The sequence below is a fragment of the Copadichromis virginalis genome, linkage group LG3 (assembly GCF_057382275.1).
Source record: "Copadichromis virginalis isolate Kocher_CV1m ecotype Utaka linkage group LG3, C_Virginalis_male_GT1.1, whole genome shotgun sequence".
In the NCBI taxonomy this organism is placed as follows: domain Eukaryota; kingdom Metazoa; phylum Chordata; class Actinopteri; order Cichliformes; family Cichlidae; genus Copadichromis; species Copadichromis virginalis.
The window spans coordinates 1,341,321-1,363,414 of record NC_140620.1 but is presented as its reverse complement, the minus strand read 5'-3'; the positions used below and the strand labels follow the sequence as shown (position 1 = coordinate 1,363,414).

General features: G+C 43.0%; 1 protein-coding gene across 2 annotated transcripts in view; it reads right to left on the bottom strand.

Moving 5' to 3' along the window:
* The window catches only part of LOC146712217 (alpha-2-macroglobulin-like), a 30,010-nt gene extending 8,915 nt beyond the window's left edge, over window positions 1-21,095 (bottom strand). Inside the window, exons 1-28 of one of the 2 annotated variants that reach the window (XM_085451887.1) lie at window positions 21,033-21,095; window positions 20,620-20,744; window positions 20,360-20,540; window positions 20,111-20,264; window positions 17,533-17,585; window positions 17,407-17,427; window positions 16,692-16,857; window positions 16,533-16,617; window positions 16,286-16,436; window positions 13,988-14,105; window positions 13,785-13,894; window positions 13,521-13,688; window positions 13,059-13,286; window positions 11,533-11,596; window positions 11,293-11,438; window positions 10,738-10,887; window positions 9,910-10,053; window positions 9,680-9,803; window positions 9,435-9,582; window positions 8,840-9,065; window positions 8,453-8,579; window positions 7,772-7,893; window positions 7,635-7,686; window positions 7,326-7,409; window positions 4,453-4,629; window positions 4,129-4,204; window positions 2,768-2,924; window positions 2,117-2,191 (exon numbers count right to left, since the gene is read on the bottom strand). In XM_085451887.1, the coding sequence (XP_085308013.1) occupies window positions 2,117-2,191; window positions 2,768-2,924; window positions 4,129-4,204; window positions 4,453-4,629; window positions 7,326-7,409; window positions 7,635-7,686; window positions 7,772-7,893; window positions 8,453-8,579; window positions 8,840-9,065; window positions 9,435-9,582; window positions 9,680-9,803; window positions 9,910-10,053; window positions 10,738-10,887; window positions 11,293-11,438; window positions 11,533-11,596; window positions 13,059-13,286; window positions 13,521-13,688; window positions 13,785-13,894; window positions 13,988-14,105; window positions 16,286-16,436; window positions 16,533-16,617; window positions 16,692-16,857; window positions 17,407-17,427; window positions 17,533-17,585; window positions 20,111-20,264; window positions 20,360-20,540; window positions 20,620-20,699 (3,387 nt within the window). In that variant the 5' untranslated portion in view covers window positions 20,700-20,744; window positions 21,033-21,095. Of the gene's footprint in view, window positions 1-2,116; window positions 2,192-2,767; window positions 2,925-4,128; window positions 4,205-4,452; window positions 4,630-7,325; window positions 7,410-7,634; window positions 7,687-7,771; window positions 7,894-8,452; window positions 8,580-8,839; window positions 9,066-9,434; window positions 9,583-9,679; window positions 9,804-9,909; window positions 10,054-10,737; window positions 10,888-11,292; window positions 11,439-11,532; window positions 11,597-13,058; window positions 13,287-13,520; window positions 13,689-13,784; window positions 13,895-13,987; window positions 14,106-16,285; window positions 16,437-16,532; window positions 16,618-16,691; window positions 16,858-17,406; window positions 17,428-17,532; window positions 17,586-20,110; window positions 20,265-20,359; window positions 20,541-20,619; window positions 20,777-21,032 lie in introns of those variants that run through there. The other variant, XM_085451888.1, reaches the window with a different exon arrangement.
* Window positions 21,096-22,094: the final 999 nt, after the last annotated feature.

The window sequence follows — 22,094 nt, the reverse complement described above, 5'->3', positions numbered from 1 at the left end:
TGTCACGGGAGAATTTGCTCCAGGCTCAGCAGCGTCAGCAACGCCTGTACGACAGAGGGGCTAGGCTCAGGCAATTCTCACCGGGAGATAAAGTGCTTGTGTTACTCCCTACTTCCAGCTCGAAGTTGCTCGCCAAGTGGCAAGGACCCTTTGTGGTCACACGGCAAGTCGGGGACATGGACTATGAGGTCGCTCGGTCGGACAGGGGAGGAGCCACGCAGATTTATCACCTCAATCTCCTCAAACTGTGGCGAGAGGTTGAAACCGCTTCTCTGGTGAGCTTGGTGAAGGAGAGAGATGAGTTGGGGCCGGAGGTGCCAAATTCTATCATTCCCGCCTCCCTCCCTTGTGATGACCATCTCACACAGGCCCAGAGAGCGGATGTTGTCACGTTGCAACAGCGTTTTGCGGACGTGTTCTCCCCCCTGCCCGGCCGGACGTCCCTCATCGAGCACCATTTCGTGACGCAGCCTGGCGTGACGGTGCGTTCACGGCCCTACAGGCTCCCGGAACACAAGCGAAAAATCGTGCAGAGGGAATTGGCGGAAATGCTGAGGATGGGAGTAATAGAAGAGTCGCACAGCGCCTGGTGTAGCCCCATCGTTCTGGTGGCGAAGAAGGATGGGTCTATACGGTTCTGTGTCGACTATCGCAGGGTGAACGAAGTGTCACGCTTTGATGCCTACCCCATGCCTCGGGTCGACGAGCTCCTGGACCGGTTAGGCACGGCCCGCTTTTTCACGACACTGGACTTAACCAAGGGCTATTGGCAGATTCCCTTGTCTGCCGAGGCCAGGGAGAAAACGGCCTTCTCCACTCCGTACGGTTTGTACCAGTTCGTGACACTTCCGTTTGGCCTGTTCGGGGCCCCGGCCACTTTCCAGCGTCTCATGGACCGGGTACTGCGTCCGCACGCAGCGTATGCTGCCGCCTACCTGGATGACGTGATCATCCACAGCGACACCTGGGCGGAGCATGTGCTGCGGGTGGCCGCGGTCCTGGAGTCCCTGAGGGGGGCGGGGCTCACGGCCAATCCGAAGAAGTGCGCGGTTGGACGGAGGGAGGTGCAGTATCTGGGGTACCACCTGGGGGGCGGGCAGGTGCGTCCACAGGTGGAGAAGACGGCGGCTATCGCATCCTGCCCGCGCCCCAGGACGAAAAAGGAGGTGAGACGGTTCTTGGGGTTGGCGGGTTACTATCGTCGCTTTGTGCCGGGGTTTGCGCAGCTAACCAGCCCCCTGACCGATCTCACTCGAAAGGGTGCCCCGGATCTGGTCCAGTGGACGGGGCCGTGTCAGGCGGCGTTTGTGCAGGTGAAAAAGGCTCTCTGTGGGGAGCCGCTGCTTCACACTCCTAACTTTTCCCTCCCTTTTGTTCTGCAGACTGACGCCTCGGACAGAGGGCTGGGAGCCGTTTTGTCCCAGCAGGTGAGGGGGGCCGACCGCCCTGTCCTGTTCATCAGCCGGAAGCTGGCGGAGCGCGAGCGCCGGTACAGCACTGTGGAGAAGGAGTGCCTGGCCATCCGGTGGGCGGTCGGCTCCCTGCGCTATTACCTCCTGGGACGCTCATTCACCCTCTGTTCGGACCACGCCCCGCTGCAGTGGCTCCACCGCATGAAGGATGCCAACGCCCGGATCACCCGGTGGTATCTGGCGTTGCAGCCCTTTAAGTTCAAGGTGATCCATAGGCCGGGGGCGCAGATGGCAGTGGCCGATTTCCTCTCTCGCTCGCGGGGGGGGGGAGTTGGCTCGGCCGGACGGCTCCCCGGCCTCGAACGGGCGGTGGGGGTGTGTGGCGGAGGCGTGGCCCCGGGCGCAGCTGCAGGGGAGGAGTGGAGCGGAAGGCTCAACGGGGCGGCGCCGCGAGGCTGGTAAGAACAGCTGATATTGTTTATGGACTAATGATGGTCTCCTCCGCTGTGTTTATAGTGAGACGAGGAGGAGCGGCCAAGGGAGATCAGCTGGGCTCGAGCTGTCAGACGGTGCGACTGAGTCAGCTGTCAAAATACAAATATATCAATAAACGTGGAAGTTGGCTATACCTGCCTGTGTGTGCGTGTGTCTGTGCTGGGTGTACTCTACAGTTGAATACCTTGATATTCTTTGACTCTACTCACATGTTGGGATGTATTCATTTCCAAGAAGGCAGCAGTAACGTACGCACTGAGAGTCACTTCATCAGATACACCACCCTGTCAACAGAAGACATCATAGACACTTTATCATCAGTGCACCAACATTCAGGGATATGAAGTCATGAAAATGATTTTCAGCTGCATGTGGTTTTAGTATCATCAATGTCTTCATGCATGTTCAAACATCCAGCTAAAGAGATGAACAGGAAGTTGATTTTGTTCATCTGGACATTGTATTTCCAGTGAGATGGATGTTTCTTCACCTCGGGTTTCCAACCTTATAAACAGTTTGTGTAGTCATCTAGTAATCAGAAGGTTGGTGGTTTGATTCCCCGCTGCTCCAGCCTGCATGCCAAATATTTGTGGGCAAGATACTAATCCCAAGTTGGTCTCTAGTGCATACTTTGTATTTTGTATAAATATGTGTGAATGCTACAAAGAAAGCAGTGCTGGTGTGAATGGAACAAGATGTATGGAAATAATTTCTTAAATAAAATAATAGAATATACTGATGTGAGCTATTACAGTATGTAGTACAGTGTTTTGCATGTATGCATGACATTATTAATAAAATTTGTTAAATCCACACTGGAGGCTGTTTCCACAGTCTAACAGCGAAGAACTGCAGGTTACCTTCATTCCGTTGTTGAAGAGTTTCCCAGACTTTTCAAAACAGCCATTTTCTTGTTGTTTATGTTGCAGCCAGGTCTTAGACTCTTCGATCTTTCTGGGATCAATAAAGATGAAAGACTGAGCTTTGGCAAAACTTCTTACCACAAACGCAGTCAGCCTGACAGAAAGAAAACAACACTTACACGTCTTACAACGATGGAAATGTTTGGCTGTGAGGTCACATTAAGAGAAAGAAATACTGATCATTATGAAAATAAAGTTGAAATTTCAAGATTAAATTTGAAAATGTATTTTGAGACAAAAGCAGAAATGTGGATATCACAGTTATTTCAGGACAAACTGCCACGGTTGCTTTACCCTCTGAATTAGTGAAATCGTACTTCAGACTCAGTTTTAGTAACAAGGAAGGAACTGATAATAATGGATTGGATTTATATAGCGCTTTTCAAGGCACCCAAAGCGCTTTAATATACCACTATTCATTCACTCTCACACACTGGTGGAAGCAGCTACAGTTGTAGCCACAGCTGCCCTGGGGCAGACTGACAGAAGCCAGGCTGCCATATCGCGCCATCGGCCCCTCTGGCCAACACCAGTAGGGTTAAGTGTCTTGCCCAGGGACACAACGACCAGGACAGAGAGCCCAGGGATTGAACCGGCGACCTTCCGTTTACAGATGCGATTCCCAACCCCCTGAGCCACGGTCGCCCATGTCACTTGTAGCAATAAAAACAGTGTGGCAGTAAGTATAAGTACACTGAAAAGCAGAAAGTGGTGCAGAAAGCTGCATGTGGTTAGATTTGTATAAAAGGAAATGGCTGCTAATGTACAGATGCAAGGATACCGATGGTTCCACGCTCGTGGAATAAAGAGGATCTATGCTGTATCACAAGACCACTGATTTATTTCACTACATCTACTCAAGGCATTTTATACAGGGTATAGCAATCGTTTGAAGCAACAACTGTAATCATTTCAACTGTTTTCTTAGATTTGAATTTGACTTTTTTCACAAAACAGTATTAAGACTTTATTATTGAAATAGTATTTAGACTTTTTCTTAAAGTAAAATAACTTTAAGCTTTAAAATTCGACTTTATTCTAATAATGATCAATAACATTTTTATGTGGCTCTAATGCTCCTTCCTACCTACTAAATTACACAGTATTAACCAAAAGGTATTGTTAATGTTGGCTTAGTCAAAGGATTAAATGGATAATTATTTTAAGTATTAGAGGTAGACATGTTTATGTTATTAATGGGTAGTAAAACTTGAAGAAACGTCTTCTGTTTGGTGGGACATTTAAAAACCAGTGTAACCTCTCTGGTTTGTGACATGTTTGATCAGTGATGTTCTCACCAAGTGTTTCCTGGTCCTGTTCCAAATGTGGTGTAAGCACCGTCAGCACTTTTGTAGTTGAGCTGTCTTTGGTATCCTGTAACAACAGGGACACCATGATCGAGACATTGTTGCTATGGTGATGATTGGACTCCATTTGTTTATGGATCTGCATGTGTACATCAAGATTTGGGAAATTCAATGACTCTTGCTGACAGATGAGGAAAATGACGCATTTGACCAAAAGCTGTGGCTAATGTTCTGCCTCCTGTCGGCTTGTTTCTTGAACCGTGTGTTGAAGTGATTCAAATGATTTCCTTCTTAGAGGAAACAATAAAAACTTGCCACTGGTGAGGAAGTTAGTAGCTTTTTCCATGATGGCTGCGGTGAGCTGCTGTGTGCCTTTCAGGTAGTGGAGGATGTAGATGTTGGGGGCCAGGAGAGCCATGTTCTGCTCCCCACATCCATACGGCATCTGCAGCAATCCATCCAGGTTCTTCAGAGCCCGGCCGAGGATGTCACCTGATCAAAAACACTGATTCACTAAAACTAACAAAACTAGTGTAAAACAACTTTGTATTATTGGGCAGAGATAACCTGAATACTTCAATGTGCAATTTTAAATGATGATTTCATTTAGTGAGCGAAAAAACATCCAAACTGAAAATCGTAGATTGACTGTGATTAACCAAATATTTCTGGGAAGACTGAGTTTCATTTCACCAACCAGACCCAGGCCTGATTAAGGCCAGACCTGCTGGATCAAGAAATCACTCAAGTACAATCTGTTTGATAAAAGGGAAGCAGGCTAAAAGACGTCCAGAAGAAACACGTCGTTGCCATGACCAAAAGAAATTCAAAAATAGGCGAGAAGTCTTGAGATCTATCAGTTTGGACAGGGTTAAAAAACAATTTCTACAGCTTTGGAGCGCCAGTGCACCATGTTGGAACCCATTATCCACCAACTGAGAAAACTAGAAAAGATGTGGCCGAAATTACCCCATCGCACATTGACGACTCACCGAAAAAGTCAAGCGAATCCCAACAACACCCAGAACTGAAGGCCTTGCCTTCCTCTGTAAAGGTCAGAGTTTACGATTCAACAATACAAAGGAGACGGGGCAAAAACAGCATTCATGGACAAAACCACTGCTGACCAAGAAGAACACAAAAGCTTATCTCACATTAGCTAAAAAACATCTCCATGCTCCACAAGATATTTGGGAGAATATTTTATGGACTGAAGAGAAAACGTTTTGAGTTTTGTTGCATTTGGCTTAAAAGTGACGCATCATTTCATAGAAAGAACATCATACCAACTGTGTGATGCTCTGGGGCTGTGTGGCGTAGCTTTGTCTGCGGCTCAGCTGCAGGGGAGGGGTGGGGCATTGGGTTCAGGTGGTTAGTGACGGAGGAGTCTGGTTAAGGCAGCTGGTGCCCAGTGTTAAATCATGCCTCTGCTGTTTCAGTAGCTCGCCATGACCTGGAGGGAAGAACTCTCTACCAGGAGAATGTCCAGCTATCAGTTTGTGCCTTAAATCTAAAACTTGGGCATTTAACCTTCTGGGGTCAGGGTATAATTGGCCGTTTTTGACTACTTTTGATTTTACCTCTATATCTCACCTTTAAAAACTGTTTATCTTGCCTTGTTTGGTATCGTTACTTTCAGCACAACTTCAAATATCTGAAATTTCAGTTATTTTTTCACTATACCATACTATACTATACTATATTAGCACAACTGATTTAAATTCAGACAATAAATTCAAAATCCGAGTAGAAAAAAGTTATATTTTTTACTGTAAAACCCACAAACATGTTTAACAAATTATTTTCATAACTTGAAATGCAAATAGAAATTGTACATTTCTAAAAATTATGCACAAGTTTTGCAAACAACAAAGTTATATGGTACTATTTACCTAAAAATGCAGCCCAGGCCTCAGGCGTTTTTTACATAACCATTTAAATCTATTTACAGAACAATCAGGTGTACTGCATCAAATAAGAAGGCACACAAATGATTTGTGTTCAGTATAAGACAGAGGAGAACAGCACAGGCCTAAACCAGGTCTGACAGCAGGAGGAGCATCAGTCCAGTTTTCCATGTGGGAACAGCGTTTACACTGGACTCTGCCTTTGACGGCGTTTTTGGAGCAAATGTGACATTCAGCAGTATAACTGACACACAATACAACACAATAACTACACAACACACTAACTACAGCCTCCAAACACGCTAAACGTCACTAATGTGTGACATATGAAAACTCGCTCTCTCTCTCTTTTGCTCGCTTTCCGTCACTACTAAAAATGCCGTTCTCCCTAAATAACCAAGCGTCACATGTTGCCATATCATTTTTTGATTGGCTGACATGGTAAACTCTAACACCAATAGGGAAGGGGTGTTTTTTATTTTTATTTTTTCACGCGCAAGCGGAGAGTGTTTGCTAGCGCTGTCTGTAGAAAACGTCGTTTTTACCGTTCTTCCTGCTGTATACGCCGCTGTTTTGTTCAGAAAAAAACTTTATGTGTATTTTTTATCATAACTCTGGTTTTACGTGGTCCATCGACACAATTCAAGAACTGGTATATAGTCTGAAGTCCGTTACTTTCGACCAACAAAACAACCTGAAGAGCCGGTTGGGAGCTGAAAGTCCTGGCTCTTTTTAATGCGCCGAGCCGAAAGAGCCGTTTCTCCAACAAGAGAAAGAAATCCCCTCACTATCTTGTAGCTGTGTTGTCTTAAATTGGTCATGTGATTTTGACGTGTCGGCGCATACGTCGACCCCAGAGGGTTAAGATGGAAAATGATCCAGGACACCAGAAAGTGGCCGAGTCAAAATCTGGACTTAAATCCTACTGACATGATTCTGCATGACCAGAACGATTGCACTGGAAAACTCTCTGGTGTGACTGGGCCAAAACTCAGCGTTTCAAACACACTTATGACTAAAGCTAGACTGCAGTTCTTCCTGCACAGAATGGCACAAACAGCCTTTTTGGGGTCCATTTCTTTTTCACACAAGGCCAGGAAGACGTGGGTCTATCTATAAATGAAATCATCTTTTAAAAGCTGAATACGGTTTTTACTTTTACTTGAACATGACGTCTCTTTTATTTTCTGTTGTTTTAGTAATTTGCCTTTTTAACAAAGCTTTAACCTGCCATATTTTTATTTGGCTGAATCAAAATTGAGATGAAATGATGAGGTTTACCCAGGACTGATACAGAAGTGCGGGCAGATCCTTCTATCACATTCTCAGGCAGCTGTATCTCTGCTTCCTCCGTCAGCGGGCTTCCTGTGTACAGACACAACAAACGTCCAATCAGGAAGTCACGACTACAACAGAGTTACTGTCCAAAGTCACCAGGTGGCCTGATCTTCAGCACATATCGTTACATTTTGTGAAAGTAAAAGATGAAAATTTGGCACATTTTATGTACACAGTGCACTCCACTGCTAACTTTGAGCATTTAGGTCATTTCTTTATTTAAACTTTGTAACTGATGGACATCACACTGACCTTTTGGACAAAGAAGCCAGTTGTACGTCTTTGTCGTCTCACTTCCCTCAGCCTGAGGAAAAGTATCTTTAAAATGAGTAACAATTTAAATTTTATGAGTAAAAATGTTTTTCTCGTCTCGTATTTATGACACTGACCTTCACTATGAGAGATTTGGTGACCACGTCGATGCGACCTCTGTCTGGTACGCTCACAACCTCATTATCGCATGACACATGGGACGCTACGGCCTCAGCAGACACAGTCACATTCACAGCCCCTAAAAGCAGCAGCACAGGTCACCTTCTTTGTCTCTCCATTAAAATAAAGGTTACCGAGGTTATTTTACAGATTTTGTAGAAACTAGAAGGAAATGTGTTGGGACAAAAGGAGGCGGTTAACTGTGATCACACTAGATCTAAATCTAGATTTAATGTTGGTTCTAAATCGAAGGTAAGATCAATTACAATTGGAAATTTTACTGCATCAGGCATGAAAAACATGAGCTGAAAAAAAAAACAGTCCAAAATGATGTCAGGGTTGCTGCTGAGTCCTGCTGGAGGCCAAAGTACTGCAAATCATAAGATCCATTTAAGATTAAGAAGAAATCATTTGCATGGCAATGCAACTGCAAACAGTCTGTTCTAATGATACTGTGCAAGGGAAGCATGCATAATGAATTGAAAGGAAGGTTTCAAAATGACTTGTAATTGGCTAAGACAGCTGCATTAGGTAAAGCATGAGGATGGAGGCAGCTGCTGCCCTCAGGCTGGAGGTATAGACGTTCTGCCCCACTCCCTACAACCCCCACGTGTGGAGGACCAAAGCCTGATCCTCACCTAAGGCTGTTGGGATCATGGTCCACCTGAGGGTCTTGCGCTCGTTGGCACACAAACAGGATGTGTACAGATCACCAGAGAGAGGCGTGAGGGTGTAATCTGAGGACGGCCCAGGAGTGACAGTAACCTGTACAAGGAACAGAGACATGGCTACATTTAAACCTGAGTTCAAATGTGAACACACCTACAGGTGAGCTTGCAGGTGTTGGTGAGCAGGGGCCCTTCAAGAACGGCCTGCATCCTGCATGGTTATATTGCCAAAGAAAAGATATTTTCTATTGTATTTTAATAACTATGATATAAATTTTGCTTAGAAAGTCATGTTTTCAGTATGGCTTTCCTTGGCTATGAACAGACATGTATCTAAACACTTTAATCATTCATTACCATGATGCAGCTGGTCAGGTAGTTAAAGACAGTCGCCCTCAGTTCAAAGTGCTCCCCCCGGATGATGGAGTAGGGCATGGTGAGTTCAAGGAAGAAAGGTTGGAAGACTTTCATTTCTTTACGAGGAGCCAAACCAAAACCCTGAGAGGACAAACAGAAAGCCTCCGTCTCCCAGGTGGTGATGGTGTCTGGGACAGTCAGGGACACGCCCCTTTTTCCATCGTCTCTGAAGCAGCAGATACACACAAACATATTCTGTAACATAATCAAACATGTTTTTATGTCTGTAAATTACTTGTATAACAGTGTAGTTACATCCTGCAGTGTGAATGACTTGTATATGTTGCATTGACAAAGTAAAAGAGCTCCACGGTGCTGATGACAGTGAAATAATGTATCCCACAAAACTTTAAATATGACAAAACATCAGCCTGAAGCATCAAAACATGCTCAAGAAAAAACTCACAATTATTCTATTTTCATCTTTTTCATGTGTGCAAAGACACAGCAGAAAGTTCACATGGGTTTCTAAATGTGATCGTATAAACTTTTTAAAATGGAATATGCACCAGATCTCTTCACAACAGATACTTACCCAACTTCCACCAGATCCCAGATCCACGTCTCAGGGAAGAAAGAGCGAGCTGTCTCTATTGGTGCAGCTTCAGGAGGAAGCTGCCCAGCAGATCCCAGAGCAGGACCAGGAGAATATCCAATACCTGGAGCTGGACCCGTACCTAGTACTGTAAGAAAAAAAGGAAAATAATTACCGGTTTTCTTTTTGGTGAATACAAAGAAAATTTCTATCACAAACACAATTCAAACAAGCAAATGATTCACCATAGTTGACACGACGACAGCCATCATGGTAGACAACATGGCCATCATGGTAGACTTTTCCTTTTAACTTGACGCATGAAGGCAATCGAAAAAGCAAGTTTGTCGCCATCTTCAGTCCGACTTTCTACATATTTCAGCAGCACACAAAGATCAGCAAAAACTGGTGCAACAACAAAAACTATTGTATTTAGATTAAGTTTGACGGACTCACAGGTATACTTGTATTTTACCTGGAAAACTGCATAGGCGTCATTTTGCTCTTGACTGGGGTACGGCAAAACATATCTTTTTGGTCTCACATTAAGGCAGTCTGTAGCATCATGAACTTCATACGGGATACCTGAGGATTTCTTGAGTGGGAGCAAGTCAAATATCTGAAAAGAAAAGTGCAGTTCAGCAAAACCTCCAAACATTTTTAGTCCTATGAAGTTTTGACTGATCTATCATGATCATGGTCACATTTGGTCCACATAATTGTAAACTCTTAAATGAAGTACTGGTGTAAATATTAGAACTGATTAGGTTCAAATGAACTGCTAGATTATCTAAGAAGGGTTCTTAAAAAATAAATAAATAAAAATGATGAAGTCAGCAGTAAGCCTATGAGGTGTTGTAGTTGAGGGATCTTACAGAAGTTGTACAATTTCTCTATAAACTGTTCGTTCTTAGTGACTTATATGGTAAGTGTTCTCCATTTGAAGCTGTCTCTGTAGCTCCTTTAACTCACCAAGTCTCACTTTTTCCAGGTTTTTCTGTATGTATAACATTAACAAATACTCGTGTATTTGAGCAGTTTTGAGCAGTTTAAAGTTAAAGTCTTCTCAATAAAGTAGACACTGACTGGCAGGTGATGCATTTACCTGACTGTCATCACAGACACATGCATATGTAACCTTGTATTTTTTATACCAGTTTGCTTTAAGACAAACTCAGCATTTGACTGTTTAAAACAGTTCAATGTACGACTGCCCAGACGTGAGCTGCTGGTAACTCTTGACACTACGGGCTCTGGAAATAAGGGATGTGTCCACCTCACTGGTGTTAATATCAGCAGTTACCTTATCTGCATCCAGAGTCTTCCCAGGCTCCTTGATGAGAACGCTCTTGTCGATGGCGCTCACACCACACAGAGAACGTGGCAGGGCCGTCACCTGCATGTTGGTCTCTTCACCTGGGACGGCTGAAGACGGTGAAAACTCCACTGACACCTGACACACACAAAACACCCGTAGAAGTTTAGTGACTGTGATAACTCCCCACGCACTGCTGGCTAAATGAGCTGCTTCACTGTGGTGAGTGACAAATCATGAGTCCCATGTGATGGCTGTAGCCCACGTTGGACACTGTATGAACACTGTGTCAGTGTTAGATAGGTAGGACTTGCATCATCATTGAAAAAGTGCTTGTATAAATGGGAGTGAGCGGGTCATGAGGTCATATAAAGAAGCAATTTGAGTCCTCAGGTAGAGTAGAAACAGCTGTGCAACAACCAGTCCATTTACTGATGCTAGAAATCCTCAGGTGATTCAGCCACCTGGAGATGACTTTGATTTGAACGACATGGCATGACTGCAGACACCAAACACACAGCACACCTCTAGAATTACACTCACCTTGTTGCTGAAGCATTTGTCAGTAGAGAAGTCAGCACTGTGGGCAATTACATCCTCACTTGGCAGGACGGCATAAGCCACAACCTGGAACTCTGGAGCCATCTCAGGAGACACTCTGACTTTAAAGGACACCTGGCCCTCATTCACTGAAACACAGGTCCAAACATGCATCCACAGATCAACAAAACAGACCAACGTCAATGCTTGGCTGTGGCATTTGTGGAAATATGGAAATTTTACCCGATCTATCTTGCACTTGAACCCGTGTTTGTCCTTGCATGGTGACTGCTCCTCTGGACAACACCTGGAAGACAGAAATCATTTAAAAACAAGAATGAACTAGCACTGATATCTGTGGACATCACTACCAGTGAAAGGTTTTGACACCTTAATTCAATGTGTTTGAATTAAAAGGTTAAGAGACATCCAGATTCAAGGGAAGCAAATTTGGATGTCATCAGCATAACAATGAAAGGGAATGTTGTATTTCCTAAATATAGGAATAAAAATAAAAAAGGCAGCGTGTATGAGGAGAACAGAGCTGGACCCCAAACAGAGCCCTGTGGCACACCACAACACACAGGGGCAGAGGAAGAGGGGCATTGCCCAATAGCAACAGAACATGAGTTCTCTGACAGGTATGATTTAAACCATGATAAAACTGAGCCTTTAAGACCAACAACGTGCTTGAGTCACGTGCTTGAGTCTCCATAAGAGAATGTTGTGATCAACTGTGTCAAAGGCAGCAGTCAGATCTAAAAGGACTAAAACAACAGAACAACCTGAGTCTACAGTTATAAGAAGATCATTAAAAACTCGTAAAAGTGCAGTCTCAGGACAAGATTTAAAACCAGACTGGAATGCTTCACAAATGCCACAAACATCTAAAAAGGTCGGACGTTGCTTGAGAACAACTTTTGCCAAAATTGCGGACATAAAAGAGAGTTTAGAAACTGGCCTGAAGTTAGAAAGAACATTAGGATCAAGACTTTTCTTCTTAATGATGCCTCTGATGTCTTTTTTGTTGTGAGATTTGAAGATTCGTGTGCTGAGGTGTTTTTTCTGTTCTCAAACCGATCTCCCTTTAAGGGCTTAGTCTCTGTGGGTGTTTTTTCTCCTCGTCTTTCCTCGTGCATTGGGTATTTCCACTGTTCTACCTCTTCTGACCTGTCGTCCCCATGTCATGTTTGTGCAATGTATGTATGGCTGGAAGGGTAAGATGGCGCTGGAGTGCTGGCAGCCTTTAACCCAATTTCCTTCTGGATCAATAAAGGTCATCAGTCAATCAGTCAAAAGTGCAGGGGACACAGGAAAAGCACAATAACTATAATGAGGGCTAAAATACAAACAACTTTAACTGAGAGCAGAACCCAGATGACTAAAACTAAGAAGGCCTAAGAATTTAAATACTTAGCAGAGAGAGAAAACTAAGGATATCATGAACAAAGGACCAAACACTGAGGCTAATTACTAAGCTGACAGAAAATGATGAGGGACAAAGCACAGGGACCAGACCTGAAGTCTGTGGAACCAGCTTCCACTTTGGATTCAGGAGACAGACGCCCTCCCTAGTTTTCCTTTTTGCTAAAGCATATAGTTTGGGCTGGATCAGTATTTATGCTGAAATAGATCGAAGCTGCTGGATTCTCATGATGGACTGAAAGTTTCTTCTTCAATCATGATGGGCATTACAACAGTACTTTTTTAGCAAATACACAAAAAGTCTGGTCATGTTCAACTTTATAGTAAACCCAGAGATAACTCACCAGATAAATGACATCCACAGACCCCGGAGACTCTCCCACTATAGTGTAGTTTACTGATACGTCTTCTTCTGCGTCACAGGACACTGCTTTATCCTTCTTCTGTACCTCTAGAGAGCTGATTGTTTTAATATCGGGAGAAGACGGCTGGGACATGAATAATGTGTGAAATCCCCTGTCATAGTATGCAGTTCTATATCCTGGGTAGCCCACTGTTGGTGTCAGGCTTGCCTAGTTGGGGATAGGAAACAAAAATTTAAAAACTTGATCTACAAATAACATTGGACAACGAGACTTTATAAGCAAGGCAAAGGTGGAGGAAGATGAGTCATAAACTGTTTCAGGATTGCAGCTTCCTACTGTGGGAGGTATTTGGACATTTGCAGCCTATCACAAACCAACTGTGGCTTCAGGCTGCTGTCATGGCTGCATTAAATTACACATTGTTTCCGGGTGTCAGCTCACATGGAGTTGGATATCCTGGTCAAAGTTATCAGTGCTGAAAGAAAATGAGGCCACACCGTTGCTGTCAGTTGTCAGATTTTGTAGTGAGCGTGTTTGCCACATTCGTCCCGTGAACAGGTAGACCGGTGCGTCACAAACTGGTGTATTATTGTGGTACACTGCTCTGACCTGTTGAAGAACACAATGCTCTATCAGTGGAAAATACAAACAATTTAAATGTGCTTTGTACGACAAACTGAGCTGAAAACAACATGTTAGGCTTACTTTTCCTTCCACATTAGATCCCCGTTCCCAAACCTTGGGCACGTTAATGAAAGACACTTTTCCAAGGACGTAAGAAATCCTGACTCTCTTCTCTTGAGGGAGTGAAACACCTGAATGTAAAAACTTTCATGTTACAATCCTGTGAATGCCTTTTTGGTTAAATACACATCGATGTGTCATTTTAAAGGAATAACACAACTTGCCTGTTCCCTCTTCTTCCACTTTGGCCCTGATATCCAGAAAATCATGAAGCACCTTTTGGTCCATTTTAGTAAAAATTGACATGTTGAAGGAAAAAGTTGCACAGCCAGTCTTGTCTGCCTGGAAAGAACAATAAAGAAAGAAAATCACTGCTACAAGAATAAACCAAAATTAGAATCAAATCTCATTCACAGTCGAATCTATAAAATATATTAAATGTTCAAACTATGATATTTTATAGAGTCATGAAAAACTTGAGCTCATTTAGAATTTGATGAATTCTACGTGCATGAAAGCTGGTGCAACAACGGGACCAGAGGAGAACGCTCTACAGGGTGGGCCATTTATATGGATACACCGTAATAACATGGGAATGGTTGGTGATATTAAAGTCCTGTTTGTGGCACATTAATATATGTGAGGGGGCAAACTCCTCAAGATGGGTGGTGACCACGGTGGCATTTAGAAGTCGGCCATCTTGGATAGTCAAAGGAGCTTGCAAAGATCTTGGACACAACTTTTGTTTTTTCATTAGGGAGAGGGCCATGTGACACATGAAACTTATTGGTAATGTCACAAGAACAACAATGGTGTGCTTGGTTTCAACGTAACTTTATACATAAAAACATTTATTTATAAAATAATAGAATATAATTTTATATTTATATTTCAATATCACAATAATCTTCCAATTTAGAACTACAAGTTAAAAAAGAACTAACATAAATAAAATACACTTCCGCTAAATACTTCTCATTTATTTTCCCAAACCACACGGAGCTGCACTATAAGGACTAAAGAGCCGCACGCGGCCCCGGAGCCACAGGTTGCCGACCCCTGCTCTAGATCATGTTTACTCAAACATCAAACATGCATATAGAGATATACCCCTCCCCAACCTCCACCAGTCCGACCACACCTTTTGGTTCCTTGGTGTCCTCGTCTCTGCTGACATCTCCTGGACAGAGCGAGACTTTAGAGTGTAGTCAAGGCAGCACAGCCCTCTCCCATCCCTGATGGACATTTATTCCTCCCACTGCTTCAGCAGAGCAGCAAACATCACCAAGGACAGCTCCCACCCTGGTTTCAACATGTTCAGCCTGTTTCCCTCAGGGAAGTTCTACAGGTGCATCAGCACAAAGACCCACAGACTTAAATATTGTTTTCCTCTCAAAGGCCTGCAGTCAGTTCTCTCCTAGCCCTCTTGAGTTTCTGTGCATCACCAGACCTGAAGACGGCATCCCTGACTTTCAGCAGGGAATGGATTTCTGCATTCAGCCAGGGCTTCTGGTTTGGATACCACATCACAGACTTGGTGGTGGTAACATCCTCCACACACTTACTAATGTAGCTGAGGACAGCCAATCTATACTCCTCTAAATCCAGCTTCCCCTTATACACAGCAGCATCCCTGAAGACCAGTCTGTGCATTTAAAGCAGTGCTGCAGTGCAGAGTCACCGTCGTGGCGCCACACAGTGATGGTTTTCTGTGTGGGTTTGGAGCGTCCTAGTTCAGAATACAGTTACTTTGTTGAAATAAATGGATTACACGGCGGTGTTTCCTGTTTCATATATATTAGACTCGACTGTACACTGTGTTCGTGTTTTCCTCTGAAACAATAAGTCCCGTTGGAGCAGCCTTTCAACGCCTCTCTCTGTCTCTCGCTAGCAGAGTTGACCCACACAACAAAGCAAAGCTAGTTTTCGGCTACAAGCCGACACGGAACCAATGTATCAGCCAGAGGTCCCTTTGCTACGGTTCGGAGCCGCGGACCTGTTTTATATACGCGCGAAATAGTTTTCTATACGAGATCACTGCAAAAAGTGCAGCTTTACCTAATGTCCACCTACTGTTACTCATTTATATTAAGATTTAAACATCTAGTTGGTGTTGATATGGAGAGTAACCTTCAGTAATCACACAGCAATAGTTCATTCATGTAGTTGTAAAAAGCATGATAATATATTAAGTAATCCAAAGTATTCAGAATACGTTACTCTCATTGAGTAACGTAACGGAATATGTTACAAAATACATTTCGGGCATGTAATCTGTAGTTGAATACATTTTAAAAGTAACCTTCCCAACACTGGGCACATTGTTAAGCAGCCTGTAGCTAAAACACATCCTTTATTCCCATTTTGTTCTTTGAATCTAAAACAAATGCCAACAGTAAAGTGAACACACGGCGCCAGTTCAGCTGGGTAGAGCAGGCAACCCGTTTGCTGTAATGCTAATGCAGGGGCCTGAATGTACCCAAAGTATCAGGGAAAAAAGAGAAATGAAGCCATAACTGTACCTGCTTTGTCTCTGTGTGGCAGGGCGCACTTATCTGCAATAGGGCCAAATCATCCTCACTGTGCACCAATATACCAAAACCTCTATACAAATTAGTAGGTCTGCACACATTGACTGTAACACGTCCTGGTACAGGCTGTCCATACGTGTACCTGTTTTAAGAAAAATAAGTAAACATTATGAGTCATTTGCTCTCCAAACTCCAGATTTTACAACACATAATTTGTCCTGAAAGAACTTTTCCTTACTTTGCACACACTTTAGCTTCAATGTCTTCCTGCCCAATACTCACTTCTTCAGATATATTTACTGTCACATCAAATTTGGGTAAAACTGGGGGAAATATGAATGTCAGCATTTGCACTCCATTACAACAAAGAATTTAAGAATAAATAAGACTGACTTACCATATTTCTCCACTTTGAAGTTGTGAGATATTTTCCTCTCACCCACTGACACAATGATCTGGTACGGTCCCTCAGGGGCCTCAGCGTCCAAGGAGTAAGAAAGCTGCAGTATTCTGCTATTGGATGTTTCATTTAGCCACTGTCCAATCCTGTTACTGTGAGGATCCTGTTAAATCAAGTGACAGTGACAGCTACTACACAGGTGTAAGTACAGTACCAACTAGATTCTTTATTTTCCTTTTCAACAACATTAGAGCTAAAACTGGACAATATAAATTTAGGGGGACATAAAGATGTCCTGTCTTCATCTGTAGCCAGCTTTGTCCTCTTCTAGATGTGAAGCACTTGTTTATAAATGTTTAAAAACTAAGTGATATAAAGAAACCTAAGCTGTAATGACAGGGAAGCTGTGGCTGTGTTTGTGGAGTAATTAAATCAAAATTATTAATTTGATTTAATCACTGTCATTTTATTTTCACATGTGGGGCATCAAGTGACAGAACAGACCCCTGCACGGTGTGTATTACATACATGCAACCCACTTTGTCCAGTTTTTAAAGCTTGCACTGTCAGTAACTTGGAGTAATACTGCAGAAGCAGTGTGTATGCAAGCAGTGAGCAGGGAACCTTCAAGTCTGTCTGACTGCATGTGTTCAGTGTTGTGTTGATGCATTTGCAAGAGAAGGAAAAGCCTTTTCTAGAGGCGCCCTCTTACCTGAAGTTCAATGACATCATACTGAAAGAAAAAGGAAGAAAGACAGGTGGAGTTAAGAAACTGTTGTGTAAATCACTGCATCCAAATTGCAAACAGCATTATTAATAATACTGTTCAAAAACTCACCAGCTGATTGGCAGGTCGCATTTTATTATCCATCGCAACGACTCTGAAATTCACTTTGAGAAGAATTGAGAGGTTACCTCTGTTTCTCTCTTTGTACTTTAAAACAAAGTCACTGCAACTTATCAAACATGGATCTGATTGGTTACCCTGCACAGCAAGCCTAGACAGATCTCAGATAATGGACTGACATGTATGAGACATATGTATAGAATTTATTGAAATTGAACTGATATTGCTAATTTATATTTTAATTAATGACACATTTAATTTATTATTTAATTATGTATTTAATACATTTTGGCACCCGAGGCCCTCCATATTCTTCCCTCACGATTTTTTTTCTTTCTGCTTTCTGCAGAAAGCAGATCCTGCTGAGCACCGCTCCTACATCGGTGGGGGAGAGAGTCATAGGTTGGTGGTCTGGCGTCATGTCTGCTTTGGTTGTGGTTGTGGGGTTCCCTCGCTCGAAACGAGCATAAAAGTTGTTGAGCTCGTTGAGGAAGGAGACATCAGAGGATGCGGGGGAGGGTTTGGTGGTCCTGTAGTCTGTAATGGTCTGGAGTCCTTGCCACATGCGTCGGGGGTTGGAGTTGGAGAAGTGTTCTTCTACCTTCTTTTTGTAATGGTGTTTGGCTTTTTTGATGCCCTTCTTTAGATTAGCCCTGGCTGTGCTGTAGGCGTGTGCATCTCCTGACCTAAAGGCGGTGTTGCGGGCCTTCAGGAGGAGACGACCATCCCGGTTCATCCAAGGCTTCTGGTTGGGGTACATGGTGATCCGTTTCTGGGTGGTGACACTGTCTGTGGTTTCGGAGATGTAATCCAGTACAGATGAGGCGTACTGGTCCAGGTCTGTGTGGGTGAACATATTCCAGTCTGTGTTTTTAAATCTGTCCTGGAGCACTGCCTCTGTCCCCTCTGGCCACACTTTAATTGTCCTCACAGCAGGTTTCACACGTTGGATGAGTGGTGAATACCTAGGTGTGAGGAACAGGGAGAGATGGTCCGATTGTCCAATGTGGGGGAGGGGTGTGGCTTTGTAGGCTCCAGCCAGGTTGGAATATACATGGTCTAAAGTCTTGTCTCCTCTGGTGTGGCAGGAGACATGTTGGTGGAATCTGGGGAGGACTGTCTTTAAGTTGGTGTGGTTGAAGTCGCCAGCAACAATAAAAGCAGCCTCGGGGTGTTTATTCTGGTGTTTGTTAATGGCTGCAGAAAGTTTCCGCCTACAGGGAGGAGGTGGATCGTCTGGCTGAGTGGTGCGACACAAACAACCTGCTGCTTAACACCGAGAAGACCAAGGAGCTCATCGTGGACTACAGGAGGAATGCTGACCCACATCCACCCATCCACATTAAGGGGACGGCTGTGGAGCGTGTGAGCTGTCTTTTGCAATGTGAAGTTCTTCCTTAGTGTGAGCTCAAATATGAAACTTGTGGGATTTTTTTTCCTTTTGTTGTTTTTTAAAATACCATATTTTTCGGACGATAAGGCGCACTGACGATGAACTTGTCTGAAACGGGTCTGTTTTTATACATAAGGCGTACTGGAATATAGGGCGCATTAAACGCCTTATAATTTATGCTATGTAACTTTGCACTGTCCACTTTCTGCTGTAACCAAACAAATTTCTGACGTGTGGGACTAATAAAGGTTATCTTATCTTATAATAATGACTAACCTGGTATTGTGGATGGATTATCTCATTTGTTCTCCTGACTGAAGTTTGGTCCATTTAAAGCATCTTTCCGTGTGATTGCATTCGTCAAAAACCATCGGGAACGTTTATCGAATGGAAAAAATTTAGCGTTCATCCTCCAGCTTCACTGTGTTTATGTTATGCTAACATAGCTGTGTCGCTAGCGATCACGTAGCACATCATTATATACCAGCTAGCCCAACTTCAGTAACCCTACTAACATCACTGCTGTTTAGCTTTCTGTCTTCATTTATGTTGGAAGTGATAGCATAGCATGTTTTACAAGCTAGCAAAACCAGTGAGCTAACTTCCTGCTAACTTCTAACTTCTAAATTTAATAAATTCTGTTTGCATGGATGCCTGGATGTTAAACTTAATTGTTACACCTGGTAAAGCAGCAAGGCTGATCATTTTATTAAAGAGGAAAGAATTTAGACAGTTTTTAACTCTCAGTGATGCTGCAGTGTTCGTTTGACTTTAGGACTTGAACATACGGCGTTTAGGACCCAGGCTTCTGACTCTTCTAGCCGTAATGCTCTGACAATCCATCAAGCTGTGCGGCTTCATACCTTACAAAAGGCGGATCAATTTTTGAGAAAAAGAAAGGATTTTAAGTGCGCATTATAGTCTGGAAAATGCGGTAGTTATGTTCAAAGATGGAGTCGGATTTCAAACTTCGAATAAACATCTCGATCGACCGTATTGATATCTTGAAAAAATTTTGCTCTATGAAGCAAACATTTCACATCAATCACTGTATGTGTGTCCAAATTTTGGACCACAAAACTTGTTACACAAATTGGAGATGGTGGAGCAGCTGGCTCATGATGTTGGAATTTGAATGAACTACATGTCTTATATAACATAACAGCACATTGTTACCTTTTTGTCCAGGGAGGTAGATGGGTTTGTCTGTTTGGATGAACGTGACGGGATCAGACGCTCGGATCATCACTTTTCTGACTTGTTTGGAGTAAAATGTGTCTCCTCGTACCTCCACCTGAAAATGTTGCACCTCCTTTTGTACCAAAGGAGCCTGAGACAGTGGGATATTTAGATAGTCATTAAAGCCTATAATGCTTACGATAACAACTAACACACACTTTGTGTGTGAAAGTGCTGGTTGCCAACCTCAAACTGAACACAGGTTTGAAAGGCCTCATTTGACGTATGCGTGAATAATGTTGTGTTCTTCTCTCGGGACATCAAAGTGACAGTCATGACCAGAGTCCCACTGGGCTGTCGGAGAGTTGCACAGAATTTGGCCTCAGCTCCAGCTTCAATAACTGCAGGAATGGCCACCAGGTACTGGCTGCATACAGCATCACACATACAGCAGTTACTGCAGTGAACAACTCACACAGACAAAAACACGCTGAAGACAAACTCACGGTTCAGCCACCGCTTGATCCACATGCATCCAGCTCAGGAGGACACACAGAGTGCAGCTCAGGATCCAGAGACGGTCCATGACTGGTTGTGATCGTTCTCAGTGTCAGCTTCGGCTAAATATCGGCTGATCGTCCCCACCCACATAACAGCCACGTGTTTGAAACGCACTCATGTACTCTGATCTCCACAAAGTCTATCACTTACACATTTATAAAATCCCATTCCTGCTTTCAGCACTGAACACTAAACTATAGACAACAGTAAAGCTTGTTGTTCAGTGTAAAACATTACAGTAACATACAGTGCTCCGAGGTGATGTTTCTAAATCAGCTCAGAGTTTAATTCGGCTGTTACAAAAAGTTATTTCTGTTTCGAATGTGCCTGTTTTACTTAATAATGTGCATTTTCTTACCGTCAGTGCTGGGATATCCCACTGTAGTGTGTAACTACTGATATTCTCTAAAATCACTGGGCGTTACAGTAAGTGTAGCCACCAACAGTGCCCTTTACCCAGCGTGGGATGTCTGACTGCCATGTTTTTGACCTTGTTTCTCGGGAAAGACTAAACAAACGTTTGTGTAGTGATAACAGGCTCAAACACAACGGATGGATTCATCAGTGATGTCACAGACTGCTATATTTGCTTAAAAGACAAAAATCACAATGTTTCTGTAAGAATTCAAAATGAAACATGTTAAACAGCTTTTGTTGCACTTTAGTAAACAACACAGATCAAACTGCTGAAATAACAGCAGTGACAGTCACACTGCTGAGTGTGGAGGGATTTCTGGTCTGGTTTTTAAACTGTAACATTGCTGAGAATGAGTCATTATCTCTGACCGTCTGGACCCAGCAGTATTACCCCATGTTATTCTATTTGTCTTCTTTGATTTGCCTTTACGGGAAAAGGTTTTTTGTTTGTTCTGTCTTACTAATGTGCTTAGTAACTTAGGCATGTTTAAACACACATACAGATGTGTTCATCCTTATGAACAAATCCAGAAAATAACAGAAAAAAACAGTTAACAGCACTGAACCTATGAAGGACTGAAGTCTACTGATATACTGAATATCTGCTGCTGTTATGATATTATTAGATATTATTAGATATTTATTATGATACATGTATTTATGGTATGAGCTCACTCATGGTTAATGTGCTGAAACATGTGGCCAAGGACTAGACAGCATGCTCATTTAAATCGTGACAAACGTCATAAAGTTGGATTGTCTCCCATTTTAACAGCTCAACAATTTTCTCTTATAAATTTGACTACAGTAAAGGAATTCTGCAGTAAAGTCCGTTATCCCAAATGAAGTTAAATACTTTCATGAAATCAATTTCAAAGCATTTGGACCATATACACTTGCAATACATAGCTTTTTATCACGTATAGATAGTTTAATGATTAAGAATCTGCCCCCTGGATCTATAACTGTATCGAGTACTGTGAAATTAATATTTTTATGGATT